At 27.6% G+C, this 15,527-nt stretch overlaps 1 protein-coding gene across 1 annotated transcript in view; it reads left to right on the plus strand.

Annotated features, from left to right (window-relative positions):
* The first annotated feature begins 13,441 nt into the window (after positions 1 to 13,441).
* LOC122504047 overlaps positions 13,442 to 15,527 on the plus strand; it is a 28,386-nt gene continuing 26,300 nt past the window's right edge. Inside the window, exon 1 of the mRNA XM_043614928.1 lies at positions 13,442 to 13,707. Within this exon, the coding sequence (XP_043470863.1) occupies positions 13,532 to 13,707 (176 nt within the window). The 5' untranslated portion in view covers positions 13,442 to 13,531. The remainder of the gene's footprint in view (positions 13,708 to 15,527) is intronic.

The raw sequence follows: 15,527 nt of genomic DNA on the forward strand, positions 1-15,527 counted from the left end.
TTTAAAATTATAGGCTTCTCTGCTGGTAGCATAATATGATTTCTTAATTTTTCTAGGTCCTTTTGTGAATATAACCCACTAGTAGCTAGGTATGGAGGAACATTATATTTCCAGGTTTCTTGCTTGTCTGGTTTTATAATTGCTGGCTGTACTACTGTTACTAATTTAGGCAACATTTGGAACCAAGAATTTCCTATCATAAACATTGATGGTAAAAATGTATTGCATTCTACTGGTGTTCCTATTTTAGTCAAAATGTGAGTTATAGGGGTTAGAAAGTACGTTTTATTATCTTTTGTAACAGGTAATTGCATATAACATTCTTTTGTTTCCCTTAAGTTAATTTCAACTGGTATACATTTGATCATATGAATAACTTCGCCTGCTAAGACTGACATGTACCCTTCTTTTTTCATTAAATGGTATGCAAATAAATCGGGAGCTTGAGTTGCTAGCACTAAAGCATTTCTTAACACTTCTTGTTCTAATAGGCATCTTTTTGTTAGTACGTCGTAATACAATTCATACATTTCTTTTCTTATATGGCGTTCAACGTAAATAAATTTCGTATTTACATAAGAAAACATATCCATGTTTTGAACTAACGGTTTTTTGTTACTTAAAGGTGATCCACCTGCCCTTGTTTCTAGAATAATTAATTTTGGATGTTCAGTTCTTATATATATATATCCACAAATCATTTCCCTTGATTTTTCAGCTAATGCAAATGTTATGTCTTGACTCACTAAAGAGTATAATATTTCTTTATTTTTTTCATTGCTGCCTATTTCATATGTTTTATTTGCTATTCCTTCATAAATTACTTCGTATTTTCTGAGGTTACAAACATCTTCTGGTATAGCACTCCAAAATGTATTTCCATTTTCCCTATCTATACATTTTGATTCTGATAAACTACAAACTGTTCCTGATTGTAAATGAATTTTGTCCGTTTCTAGATTGACTGTCGCAAAATATTCTTGTAAGGTTATCTCATACGATGCTTGTACTACTACATCTTTCCATGAGCCATAGACGTCAGTATAAGATTCTCCATCACAATCTCCATCTTGATTTAATGATCCTGCTAGGGTAATACTACGGTAATTAGTAGAATTCATTTTTAAATCTGCAAATTTTGTGCTAATAGTAGGCGTAAAAATTCCTGTTATATGAATTGTGTTGCATACATCATAAGATACTTCATGAATATATACTCCTTGCCCGTTACTAACAGGTGTCGTGTGTGAAAACATTCCACAGTGTTCAATATGACGGCTGATTTTGATTTTACACTGAATAACTTTAGTTTTTGTAGTACCACTTAGTTGTATTAATTGTACGTAACTCTGTTCAGTTGTTACAGGTTTTTTTTAAATATCGCAATCTCCTACTTGTTTTAATGATAGAGTCGTTATATTAGGTTCTGTTGAACCACAGTCGAATCCTATAAATGCGTTGGATAGACTTATTATGATAAATAATAAGCATAGTTGTAGTATTTTCCTTATTCCGGTTTCCATATCTGGAAACAGATTATACTTATTTAGTATAACTTCTTTTTATTCTTCTTGCCTAATATGTGAAAGTTTAAGTCTATTTACATGTACTATCTTTTGTTTATTTTTAACTTGTATTTTAACGTTTCCTTTGTTTAAAATTTCTAGTATTTTGTGTGGACCTGTATATTGATTAGCAAATTTATGAATTTTTCCCCCGTGTAATAAAAATACTTCGTCTCCGAGCTTAAGATTTTGTGGATTACAATTTTTGTCATAATAAAATTTTGACTTTTCTTTTGCTAAAATTAAATTTTCTCTAGCGATGTTTCTCATTTCATGAAGTCTTGTTATTAAATTTGTTAAATAATGGTCGTAAGTTTCTAATTTCTCGTGTTCAAGTGGCGGATCGCTTGACGGTAATCGGGCCAATTTTCCAAAAATTAACTCGTACGGAGTACACTTTGTACCTTCATGAATGCTTGTATTATATGAAAACATGGCTAATTCTAACCAATCATCCCATTCTTCATTTTTATTAATAAATTGTTTTAAATATTCTCCTAAAACGTGGTGAGATCTTTCAATTGATCCATTAGACTGAGGGTGAAAAGCGGTTGTTTTAAATTGTCGAATTCTAAATCTTTTTGCTAATCTTCTCATTAAATTACTTAAAAAATCTGTTCCCTGATCTGTTAACACTCCTTTGGGTGATCCAAAAATACAAATAAATTTTTTAATAAATGCATCAGCTATTGTACTAGCTTGATGATTTGGAAGTGCGATTGCTAAAGAATATTTAGTAAGATTATCTTGTATTGTTAGTATATATTCACTTCCGTTTTTAGTTTTTGGTAATGGGCCAACGATGTCCATTGCGATTTTTTCAAATGCTGTACCTGGTGTATCTGTAATAATCATTGGATCTTTTGTTTTAACTCTAACTAACTTTTTTAATTGACATTGTAGACAACTTTGAATATATTTTTGAATATTATTTTTCATGTTTTCCCAATAATAATTTTGACGAATTCGACCATAAGTTTTGGTTACACCTTTATGTCCTCCAACTGAGCTTGAATGAGCTTCTTCGATTAACTGCATATATTCTTCTTTAGTAGGATATTTTGTATATCCATTACATACAACAACTTTTACAACTGAATTTTCAAAAATTAATTTTATCATTGATAGGATTTCGTCCCAAGTTACATTGTTTATTTTGGCTGTTTTTGCAATACTGATACTTTTCAATTTTAATTCTTCACATAAGTTTTTCATTGAAATAATTGTAGATTTAATTCTTTTTATTGTATCAGATAAATTTTCTTTTATTTCATTTTCTATTGGAAGAGCAATGTGATAATATATACCTCTCTTTATTTTTTCTGCTATACCTAGTTGAAGTTTACCAAAATTTGGTAATTTTTCGCGTTTAGCTAATGATCTGGAGCCGTTATCTCGAGGATCTCCATTAACTGAAATAAAATAGGTTAGATTGTCTCTTCTCATTGGTAATTGATCTCTACAATCAATAATATATTTTTCTTGTTTATTATTTAAATTTTCACAATCTTCATTTTCCACTAAATTATCTTCTTCATCAGATGATTCTTCAGAATTCGAATTTTCGTAGCCTTGGTCAATTTCTTCGTGTTTCTTCAATGTTGATTTTTCTTTAATGTACTCAGGATCTGATTCAATTTCGTCAGGAATAACTTCATTATAAAATTTTTCTTTTCTTTTATTATTTGTATTGCATACCTTTTTCGGTCTTCCCCTTCTCTTCTTGGAAAAGGAGGTATTCAAACGAGTGCTATGTTTCTTCGGTCTACCTCGTTTCTTTGTTTTGTGTGCTTTTATTTCTTCATTTTCAATTTCTTCGATTTCTTCATTTTTCTTTTCTTGTATATTCTTTTCATGATTATCATTTTCTTGTATTTTCCTTTGATTTCTTGTTATGACATTACAAGTTTCTTTACTTGTACAATATTTTCTTTCAATAGATGGGAGATTTTTCCTTATCTTCGAATTCATGTAGGATTCATTGTCCTTCAATATTTTTTCAATAGATGGGAGACTTTTTCTTATCTCCAAATTCATGTAGCATTCATTAATTATTTTTTCAATATGTGGGAGACTTTTTCTTATCTCCAAATTCGTGTAGCATTCATTAATTATTTTTTCAATATGTGGAAGACTTTTTCTCATCTCCAAATTCAGATAGGATTCATTGTCCTTAAATATTCTTTCAATAGATTGGATACTTTTCCTTATCTCCAAATTCATGTAGGATTCATTGTCCTCAAATAATTTTTTAATAGATCGAAGAATTCTTAATATTTCCGAGTTTTCATAGGATTCATTGTCCTTAAATATTTTTTCCATATCATGGAGATTTCTTATTATCTCCGAATTCAAGTAATATTTCGTTTCATTTGCTACACAATGTATATATTTTTCAATTTTTTCTTGCACACATATCAATATATTTTCTTGTATTTCCTGAGTTTCTTCCATTTTTTCTTCTTTTATTCCTTGTACTTTTTCTTCAATAATATCTTCAACTGGATTTCTGGATAAGGCATCAGCATTGACATTTGTTTTGCCTGCCTTGTAGACTACATTAAAATCATATTCCGCTAGTTTTAGCTTCCATCTTGTTACTCTGGAGCAGGGATCTTTAGAGTTTTGAAACCAAACTAATGGTTTGTGATCCGTAACTAGCGTAAATTTTCTACCATAAAGGTATGGACGAAAATGTTGCACACTATATATGATGGCCAAGGCTTCTTTTTCATACGTGTCGTATTTTCTTTCGCATTCATTTAAAGTTCTTGACGTGTAAGCGATTGGTTGGTCTTTTCCAATCACTCCTTGCGATAAAATCCCTCCTATTGCGAAACCTGAAGCGTCTGTTGTTAGTATAAATGGTTGCGAGAAGTCGGGTCTTCTCAATAGTGGTTCCTCACATAATTTACTTTTCAATGTATCAAAAGCTGTCTGTTGTTTATCAGTCCAAAGAAAAGGAATATCTTTTCTTAAAAGTTGATTTAAAGGATTAGCGATTTTTGAAAATCCGTCTATAAATTTTCGATAGTAACCTGCCAATCCTAAAAATTGTTTTATATTTTTTACATTTTTTGGTTTTGGAAATTTCTTTACCGCTTCTACTTTTTTCGGGTCGGGTCTTACCCCGTTTTTATCTATTATGTGTCCTAAGTATCCTACCTCTAATCTCAAAAATTCACATTTGTCTGGCTGTAATTTTAAATTAGCAAAACGTAATCGTTCCATAAGTTTAGAAAATTTTTCTTCATGTTCCTCCAAGGTGTCTGCATAAATCACAATATCATCTAAGTAAACAAATAGTTCTGATCCTTGTAAACCCAATAATACCTGATCAATAAGCTTTTGGAATGTACTTGGCGAATTTTTCAGTCCGAAAGGCATTCTGTCGAATTCATAGTGTCCAAATGGCGTTGAAAATGCTGTTTTATAAGAATCTCTAGGATCCATTTTGATTTGATGAAAACCTGACGCCAAGTCAAAAACTGAAAAATATTGAGCATTTCCGAGTTGATCCAGTAGGTCCGTAATATTAGGTAGTGGGTAAAATTGACCTACCGTGCGTTCATTAAGTTTCCTGAAATCTAAAACTAATCTCCATTTTTTATTTCCTTGTGAGTCATCTTTCTTTGGTACAATCCATATTGGTGTATTGTACGGTGAGTCCGAATCTTTAATAATTTTTTGCTTTAATAATTCGTTTACTTGGCGTGTCATTTCTTCTTTGTGAACAGGCTGAAATCGGTATTGTTTGGTTACAATTGGTGTATCATCTGTCGTTATGATTCTATGTTTTATGAGATCTGTTCCTTCTAAATATTCTCCAGGTATATGAAATCTGTCTGAATTATTTTTTACTAAGTTCATGATGTGTTCTAATTCTTCTTTGTTTAAGTGTTCAAGACGAAGTAATTTTTTAATTTCTTCAACTCTATCGTTGCCTGTAATGTTGAAAACATTTTCTGATTTAATATTTTTTGAAAATACATCAATTATTTGTTTAATTGATGTGTCTTCATGTTTAATATCATATTTGTTTACTGGAGTTTCTTGTTGTATTTCATCAAAATCTTCTAAATTTATTTCAAAAATTGGAATGTCAATTGATTCATTCAGTGTGTTGATTGCCTTTAAATAAGCTATGCCTTCTATGTTTGAAACTACTGCATCACCTAAGTAAACACCATCTTTTACTTCTAATCTTGGAATAAAACCCTCTTTTTTATTTTTATTTAAAATCTTTACATGAATGTTACAGATGGACCTTGGTGGTATTGTAAAATAATTTTTTGAATCAAAATTAAATTTTTGTTTATTTATTTCTAGATGTCCTTCTTCATAATTAATTTTTGCTTTGTTCTGGACAAAAAATTCTGTTCCCAAAATACCGTCATGTTCGATTGGAACTTCATTGGGTAATAAATTAAAAATTGTTGGAATTCCGAAAATATTAATTTCTACTTGTCCTAAAGTATAAACTGCGTGATCGTTAATTCCTGTTAATTTAAGACATTTATTTTCATCAATTTTAATATCAGGATTTAATGCACGAATTTTTAATAAATTTGGTCCTGCTCCTGTGTCAATCATCATTGTTATTGGAACTTTTAACTTTTCAGTATCAATTCGAATGTATGGAATTGCATTTGTTTTTGCTAAATTAATGTTTCTGGATGCATAGTAATTTCTTCTTAATTCTTCCTCAGAGCACCCTACTGAAGAGGAATTTTGGAGTTTCCCTGATTTTGTGTTTGTGAATTTGTTTGTTGTTGTCTATTGTTATCATCCCACATCTTTTTCCTACAATTGGTGGAAATGTGACCTAATTTTTTGCAATAATTACACGCTATACTTTGATTTCTATTCGCAAAGTTTGTAGTATTGTTAGTTCTTGGTTCTTGAGAAAAATTTCTTTGTTGATTTTGGAAAAAATTGTGTTGTTGATTTTGTCCTTGATTTTGGTATAGAGTTCGGAATTGATTTTGTGGTATGTTTCTAAACTGATTTTGTGATGTGTTTCTAAATTGATTTTGAAACTGATTTTGTTGAGGATTTTTGTAAAAGTTTTGACTTTGAAATCTATTAAACATTGGATTTTGATTGTTAAATCGATTCTGATTTTGGTTTGAAAAAGTTTGTCGTGGTCCTGGATAAGAAGAGTTTTCTCGTCTTGGTCCTATTAATTTATTAAGTTGAAAACAGTTTACTGCAAAATGACCTTTTTTTCCACAAACTAGACAAGTTATCATATTATCTTGAGCGACATTAATTTTTGTTGTCTTAGCAAAGTCTTTATTATTTTTAAGATGAGAATTATATTCAGTATTATGCTCATTTTTTCTTAGTTCGCGGTGTGATAACAATTTTCTTTCTATTTCTACTGCTTTGTTAACTATATCTTGAAATGTATCTGCTGTTCCAATTCTTATTTCAATTTCTGGTCTAAGTCCTCGCGAAAAACAATCAACAGTTGTTTTATCTAAACTTGCTTTAAATGGTTCATCTACTCTATTTTCATTGCTAATCCTATGCGCGTCTAATATTCTTTCTGCTGCTTCTGCGATTCTTGACCCATAAGAAATTACATTTTCGTGTTCCCACATATATATTGCTCCTAGTTCTCCTTGTAGCTGATATACAGATTTTGCTGGCGCGTAAATTTGTTTTAATCTTTCTGTTAACTGTTCTACTGTATTAAAATTATTTCCTATTATAATTCTTCTTGCTTCACCCGAAATTCGACTCCTAATTAATTTTACTAAATTTGTTTGTACTTGTGCATTATCAGGAAGCATAGATTTTGCTTCTAAACAACTTTCAATAAATATAGATAGTGATATGTTTTTTCCGTCAAACATTGGTATTGTTTCTAAAGCATCGCGTAAAGACACTTGCTGATTATTTGGAAGAGCCATGTTTTCCTCAAAATTGTTACTATCTCTAGTGTTGTCAAGAGAATTATTTTCAGAGTTATCGTTTGTTTTAATTTCGTCAGTTAAAGACTTATTTAAGCTTTTATTTGAATTCTGATCCACTAAGGTTTTTTCAGTTATGGTATTTTCACTATCGTTAATGTCACTGTCAAATGAATTATCGTCAGTATCAAAAAGTTGAGACTTAATATACCCTGAGTCAAACTGTTCCTGTAATTCTAAGGGATTAGGGCTTTCTTTAGAATATCTGGGTGTACTTGTTGTTGGTTTTATTTTATAATTAGGAATTCCCGAATTCAATGCTAATTCTGGATTATTCTTTATTTGTAAACGAGTTAAATGTGAGGAATCGGTAGTATTTTTATTCGAAGAAGACATTAAAAACTAGCATAGTGTTAATTGTAAAATTGTCAATCTTGTCTCTTGAATATAAAATACACTTTTCTTTTATAGTAAATATTTTGATCTTGCTTCAGTATAATAGAATATTTTTAAACATGTAATAACAATAACAAATCACAATTAAATGAACAAAATAAAATTTGTTTTAGCACAAATTAAATATCAAAATTGATTCATATACAAGACAAAAAATTCCATAAGTCTAGAGGACTTGAACCCCTATTCAGTAATATAACAAAGGATTTAATTTGATGAATGCACCTTGCAACTTTAAAAATTATAAGTTGAGAGGACTCGAACCTCTATTTATTAATAAAGAATTGCATTAATAAATGCACCATGCACATTAAAGAAAAATTTATAAGTTAAGAGGACTCGAACCTCTATTCATCAATACCAATATAAGATGTATATTTATGAATGCACCTTGCGACTTAAATCTTGTATAATGTTATCAATTAGCAAAAAAATCTCTTTTTTTTAAATGTTACTGATTAATTTCAATTATTGTATGTTAATATTATTTGTTATTATTATTTGTTACAAAAAAAAAATTTCCCCTTTTTTTAAACAATTGGTATACTCATTGATTTATTTATTTTTATTGAATTATTTCATTAATTTAAAAATTATATTCATTAAAATTTTCGAATGTTATTAAAAATTTGACAAAATTATATGGCTGATCGACTTTATAATTTTCCCGGGCCGATGCACCAAAATTTAAAAGGGCTTCTGTTACGTCAAAAATAACGAGAAACCTTTTTAAATATACCTATCGTTCCTCGTTTTAAATTAGTTTCATAAATGAATCTAATTTGGGATGAGGATAAGTCAATGAGCCTACTAAATGTATTGAGAGAATAATTTATTTAAAAACCAACAAGAAAGAAAAGAGTTGACAAAATTACAATGAGTACAAAAATTATAAATCTTACTTAAAGAATAACGATTACTGGTGGTGTGATGATAATCTGTTGTCCGATCTCAATGGTGTTGAGCGGTAGACGAAAAGGGGCCTTTTGTTTGTTGTCCTCAGTGGTTGGGTATTAGACCTCTTGTTTACACTAATGAGATAGTGTATTGTATTGTTAAAATATCTGGTTCCTTCCAGACGGTTGTCGCCTCTTGAGCAAATTTCGATAGTTCGAAATTTGGAATGTGTTGTTTCAATATTAGGTATTCGTTGATGGATGAGATTATTTCCAATTTAATATTTTTGGAAATTGTTTAAAATTTATACTTTGCAAATGTATTATAAGAGGTTGTTTAAAGTTCACTTCTTATTTAATACTTGGGGAAATTATTCACTTTTGACAATGTACGTTCAAAATAATACTTGGGGTTATACGTTTCACTTTCAAAGTTGTACTTTGAATTCACTTGTAAACTATGTGATGTTTACTTGTTGACTGAGCGATGTGTACTGGTTGATTCCCAAAAAATTACTCTCTGTTATCTGCAGAAATTGTATCCCTTTTATACGAAACTGTCTTCATTAATGTAATGCTTTGGAATCATTCAAGTGTGGAATTTAAGTTTCACGTGTCGATATTGGTCAGATTAAGTGGGGGTGTTGGGCGACGGCATTGCTGCTGCTAGACGGGGCGACTGTTGACTCTTCTTCTGTCGCACGTGTCGATATTGGTCGGATTTTAAGTGAGGGTGTTGGGCGACGGCATTGCTGCTGCTATACGGGGCGACTGTTGACTCTTCTTCTGTCGCACGTGTCGATATTGGTCGGATTTTAAGTGGGGGTGTTGGGCGACGGCATTGCTGCTGCTATACGGGGCGACTGTTGACTCTTCTTCTGTTTTTTAGTTGGGTTGAGGGGCGAGTCGCTCGTTGCCTTGTTTGTTTTTCTTCATGTGGCGAAGATTATTTGAAGGTCGTTTAACTGATGCACTATCGTTATTCTTTTTACATGATTTAAAATATTACTCATCTTTCTTGAATTCATTATACTTGCAAATTGTTTAGATACAAATGAGATATATAAAATATGCTAATTATAATGCAATGGTATGAAATACATAGAATAATAATATAACATATAAGAAAAATACAATATAAAAAATAGGAAATACATTCATAAGTATCGAAGTTAAATTAGGTATATTAACAAGAAGTTACGGACGTAACAGAATATATTGTGATATTGTTACTAAAATTTCTTCAAAATTATTTGTATCATTTCAATTCAATTAAAATTTTCTAGAATTTTTAACTAAAATTTTACTTTAAATCAATAACATCAATTATTATTATTGAATTAAACTTTTTCAAAAAAAATTAATTCTTCAGAATTTGTTAGTTAAAAGTACGAAAAACAATAATTTAATTTTACGAGAAATCAATTATTTTAATTTACAAAAATAAATAATATTGAATGTTTCTTAAAATTTAATTTTTACGAAGAATTGTATTAACAACTATTGAAAATATTTAATTTCTTTCAGGAATTTAATTAAAATTTTAATGAAATTTATTATATTAAAGAATTTTATAACAATTTTTGAAAATAATTAAAAACTTTTTGTAAAATTTCATTAAATTGATTAAAATTAATTGAATTCCTAAAAATAATTTAAATAATATTTTTTGAAAATAATTGAATTCATAAAAAGAATTTTATTAAAATTTTTTACAATAATTTAATTCTTGAGAAGAATTTCCCTATCTATTTATGAAAATAATTCAATTCTTGACGAGAATTTTCAAAAAATCTTGAAAATAATTTAATTTCTGCAAAGTATTTTATTATTTTTCAAAAGAATTGAATTCTTGTGATGAATATTAATATTTATCAAAATAATTGAATTTTGGAAAAGAATTTTATTAAAATTCCTCAAAATAATTGATTTTATGGGAAGAATTTGTGCAATTTTATTGTTTATCAAGCTATTTGAATTCTTTTGCAAAATTATTTAAATTTTTTTGAAAATAATAGATTTTCTGCGGCGAATTAAATGTTATTTATGAAAATATTTGAATTATTGCAACGAATTTTATTGTTTTATTAAATATTTAAATGTTTCTTAAAATTGAATTCTTTGCTCAAGTTTTAATCAAATTTGTAATAATAATTGCATTTTTCAAGGAATTTATTTAAAATTGTATTAAAAATATTTGAAATTATACGATGAAAATAATTAAATTCGTAAATGAAATTTTATTATTTATGAAAATAATTGAATCTTTTCGTAGAATTTTATCAACAAATTTTTGTCTATAATTAAATTTGTTGATAAATTTTATGAAAATACTAAATATTTAAAACAATTGAATTGGAAAAAACTTTTAAAAATAATTGAAATGTGGCAAAGAATTTTATTTAAATTTTTGAAAATAATTGAATTATTACAACGAATTTTATTATTTTATTGAATAATTGAATGTTTCTTAAAATTCAATTCTTTCCTTAAGTTTTAATAAAATTTTTAATAATAATTGCATTTTTCATGGAATTTTTTTAAAATTGTATTAAAAATATTTGAAATTATGCGATGAAAATAATTAAATTCGTAAATGAAATTTTATTATTTATAAAAATAATTTAATCTTTTCGTAGAATTGTATCAACAAATTTTTGTCTATAATTAAATTTGTTGATAAATTTTATGAAAATAGTATATATTTAAAAACATTGAATTGCCTAAAACTTTTGAAAATAATTGAAGTTTTGCAAAGAATTTAATTAAAATTTTTAAAAATAATTGAATTCTTGAGGAGATATTCATTAAAATTTATAAAAATAATTAAATTCGTGCAAAGTATTTTATTAAATTTTGTTTAAGTAATTGAAATTTTTCTAAGAATTTAATTAAAAATTTTTAAAATAATTGAATTCTTGAGAAAAATTTTGATATTTATCAAAATAATTGAATTTTGGAAAAGAATTTATAATTAAAAATCCTTAAAATAATTGATTTTATGCGGAGAATTTGGTTGGTTATCAAGATAATTGAATTCTTTTGCAGAATTACTTAAAAATTATTAAAAAAAAATTAATTTCCTGCGACGAGAAAAATAGGGGAAATTTTCAAAATAGGGTACGTTTAGGGGCCAAAATTGAAAAAGGGGACTTTTAGGGAAATAGGGGACAGACTGTGAAGCCTGTTATTGAAAAGAAATTTAGTATTTATGTAAATAATTGAATTATTGCCAAAAATTTTATTAAACTGTTTAAAAAGAATTGAATTTCAGTGAATAATTTTGTTATTTATGAAAATAATTGAATTCTTTATAAAAATTTTATAAAAATTGTTATAAATAATTAACTTTTTCGAAATATAATAAATATTATAAAAATTTTATTTTAAATAATTGAATTCTTGTGTGAAATTTTATTCGTGAAAATAATTAATTTTTCGATTAATTAATTTAAAATAGTATTAAAAATAATTGAAATTTTTCGTAGAGTTTTATTATTTATAAAAGTTATTGAATTCTTGCTTAGAATTGTATAAATAATATACATAATAATTAAATTTTGAATGATTTTTATCAACTATTTTTTTAAATAATTCAATTCTTTTTCGAAATCTTATGAAATTAGAAGATATTTAAAATAGTCTGTTGGGCCAAAGTATGAAAAAAATTAAAAGTTAAAAATAAATATTTTTAAAAACACTTTCTTTTATAAAATGAAAATGCGCAACTTTTTTCTCTTTACAATTTTTTTGTAAAGAGAATATTGTTGACAGTAGAGACAAAAAACTAGAAATTTTTTGTTACAAAATTTTATTGAATTTTAAAACATAAATCGTCATAACTCGGACAAATATTGACGGATTTCGCCTAAAATTAATATGCAATCCTGTTAAGGTCTACTGATGTTGATAAAATAATGAAATTTTGAAAAGTGACTTTTTTTAAACAATATTTAATTATAAATAGGGGAGTGTCGGTAACGACGCATTCTATATTTAGACGACAAAAAGTCTGCGGGGAACTTTTGAGTTTAATAAACTTTCAGTGACAAAGTTTTTCATTATGAATCAAGGAAGTTTTCTAAACAGGTTTTAAACCGATTGTTTAAAAATTAACAAAAATATATCCAGATTAAAAAATCACGCAGTGCAACGACGCGCCGCGCCGTTTGACATGTGTTCTCGTCCTATATGTGTATCACACGTTACAAATGTATTTCCTTCCTATTCCAAACACATGTCAAACGGCGCGGCGCGGAAGAAGGAAATAAGGTGATTATGTAAATCGATTCAGTGTGCAGGTTGCTGCCTATTGAATGCGTAAAGCGATGATCGCTCATTTGTTTTTAACGTAAAGTTGCCTGCTCAAACCTGTAGAATCATTAATATCAATTGCGATTAAGTGTTTAATATTTTGTCTAATACAGACAATTTATTAGACCTGAAAGTGAATTTGCATCTAAAAAACTTATTTTTGTGAAGTGTGAACGTTTAAAAGGACAGGAGATAATATTGGATAATATTTTGTCTAATATTTCATTTTTATTGTAGTTTAAAGTAAATTTTTTATTTTTAAAAACTATTATTACAGAAACGCAAAATTTTGTAAATAACTATTACTTTTGGTGAATTGTGAAAGTGCAAGTGGACAGGAGATTTTTTTTAAAGTGGTTTAGTGATTTAAGTGTATAAAACAATGGAGGAGAACAACAAAAAAGGTAGCGAACGCCAGGAACAAGAGGACAACAGCAAGGACAAAAAGGACAAACAAAATAGGAAGGCTGAAATTTTAAACAAGTGCTACAAGCGGAAAAGTGGAAATTACCGTACCAGCGGCAGGAGACTCTCAAAATCAAAAGCAGCTAGAGCAAGGTAAGATTTTTTATAATTTTTTCATTACATTGTTCAATAATTTTTTAAACTTTTAGAAAATTATTTACTTTGTGTCATATCTTTGAAGTTTTAAACATTTAAATGAAATAATTTTAATTTCATACACACATCCTTTTATTATAATAACCCATGTGGAAGAGTTGCGGAAAATTTACGGAAACTTTCCGGAAGAGGTTTCCGAAAATTTTCCGGAAATTGATAATTTACGTAACATTTTTCGTAGGACTGAATTTTTCTTCTGGAAATTGATTTATTTTGTACGTTAATTTTTTTGTGGAAGTGAATTTTTCTTCCGAAAATTTTCCAGAAATTGATTTTTTTTACGTTAATTTTTTTCTGGAAAAAAAAACTTCTGGAACGAAGTTAAAGTCCACAACGTTGATCAACGAAAAAAATTTATTTAATGCAATCAAGTATTATTTTTAATTTAATATTTAATTGTAAAATAATTATTATCAAAACATAAACATCAATCTTTTTTTTCTAAATATTTTAGTGTCAATATTACTGCGTAATTTTTAATTAATTTATTTAGTGAACAATTTTTTTTGTTGATCAACGTTGTGGACTTCAACTTGGTCTTCTGGAAGTCGATTTTTCTTCCGAAAATTAATTCATTTTGTACCATAACTTTTTTGTGGAAGTGGATTTTTCTTCAGAAAATTTTCCGGAAATTTATTTCTTTTTGACGTTAATTTTTTAATGGAAGTACTTTTTACTTCCGGAAATTTATTTCTTTATGACGTTATTTTTTCCGGAAGTTGATTTTTCTTCCGGACATCATTTCGCTAAATTTCCGGAAATTGGTTTTTTAAGTTCATTTTTCCCTTGAAGTAGATTTGTCTCATAGAAACTTTCAGGAAATTGATTATTTTTCTGACGTTAATTTTTTTCTGGAAGTCGATTTTTCTTCCTGACATTTATTTCTTTTTGACGTAAATTTTTTAATGGAAGTAGATTTTTCTTCCAAAAATTTTCCGAAAATTAATTTTTTTTGCATTAAATTTTTCGTGGAAGTGGAATTTTTTTCAAGAAATTTTCCGGAAATTGATTTTTTTGACGTTTTCTTTCTGGAAGCCGATTTTATCTTCCAGACATTTTTCGGAAATATTTTTTTTGACGTTAATTTTTTAATGGAAATAGATTTTTCTTCCGAAAATTTTCCGGAAATTGTTTTTTTTTACGATAAATTTTTCCTGGAAGTCGATTTTTCTTCCGGAAATTGATTTTTTTTGACGTTATTTTTTTCTGGAAGTTGATTTTTCTTCCGGAAATTGTTTTTTTAAATTAATTTTTTCCTGGAAGTCGATTATCTTCTAGAAATTTTTTGGAAATGACTTCGGAAACTTTCCAGAAATTGATTATATTTTTGACTTTTTTTTTCTGAAAGCCGATTTTATTGTTCACAAATTTTTCGGAAATTGTTTTTTTTATGTTAATCTGTTAATAGAAGTCGATTTATCTTCGGTAAATTTTCCGTAAATTTATTTCTTTTTGACGTTAATTTTTTAATCGAAGTAGTTTTTACTTCCGGAAATATTTCGAAAATTTATTTCTTTATGACATTATTTTTTTCGGGAAGTTGATTTTTCTTCCGGATATCATTTCGCTAAATTTCCGGAAATTGGTTTTTTAAGTTCATTTTTCCCTGGAAATCGATTTTTCTTCTAGAAATTTTTAGGAAACATTAAGGAAATTGACTATTTTTTGACGTTAATTTTTTAATGGAAGTAGATTTTTCTTCCAAAAATTTTCCGGAAATTTATTTTTTTTGGCATTAAATTTTTCGTGGAATTGGA

Source organism: Leptopilina heterotoma, unplaced genomic scaffold (genome assembly GCF_015476425.1).
Source record: "Leptopilina heterotoma isolate Lh14 unplaced genomic scaffold, ASM1547642v1 Lhet_276, whole genome shotgun sequence".
NCBI classification, from domain to species: Eukaryota; Metazoa; Arthropoda; class Insecta; order Hymenoptera; family Figitidae; genus Leptopilina; species Leptopilina heterotoma.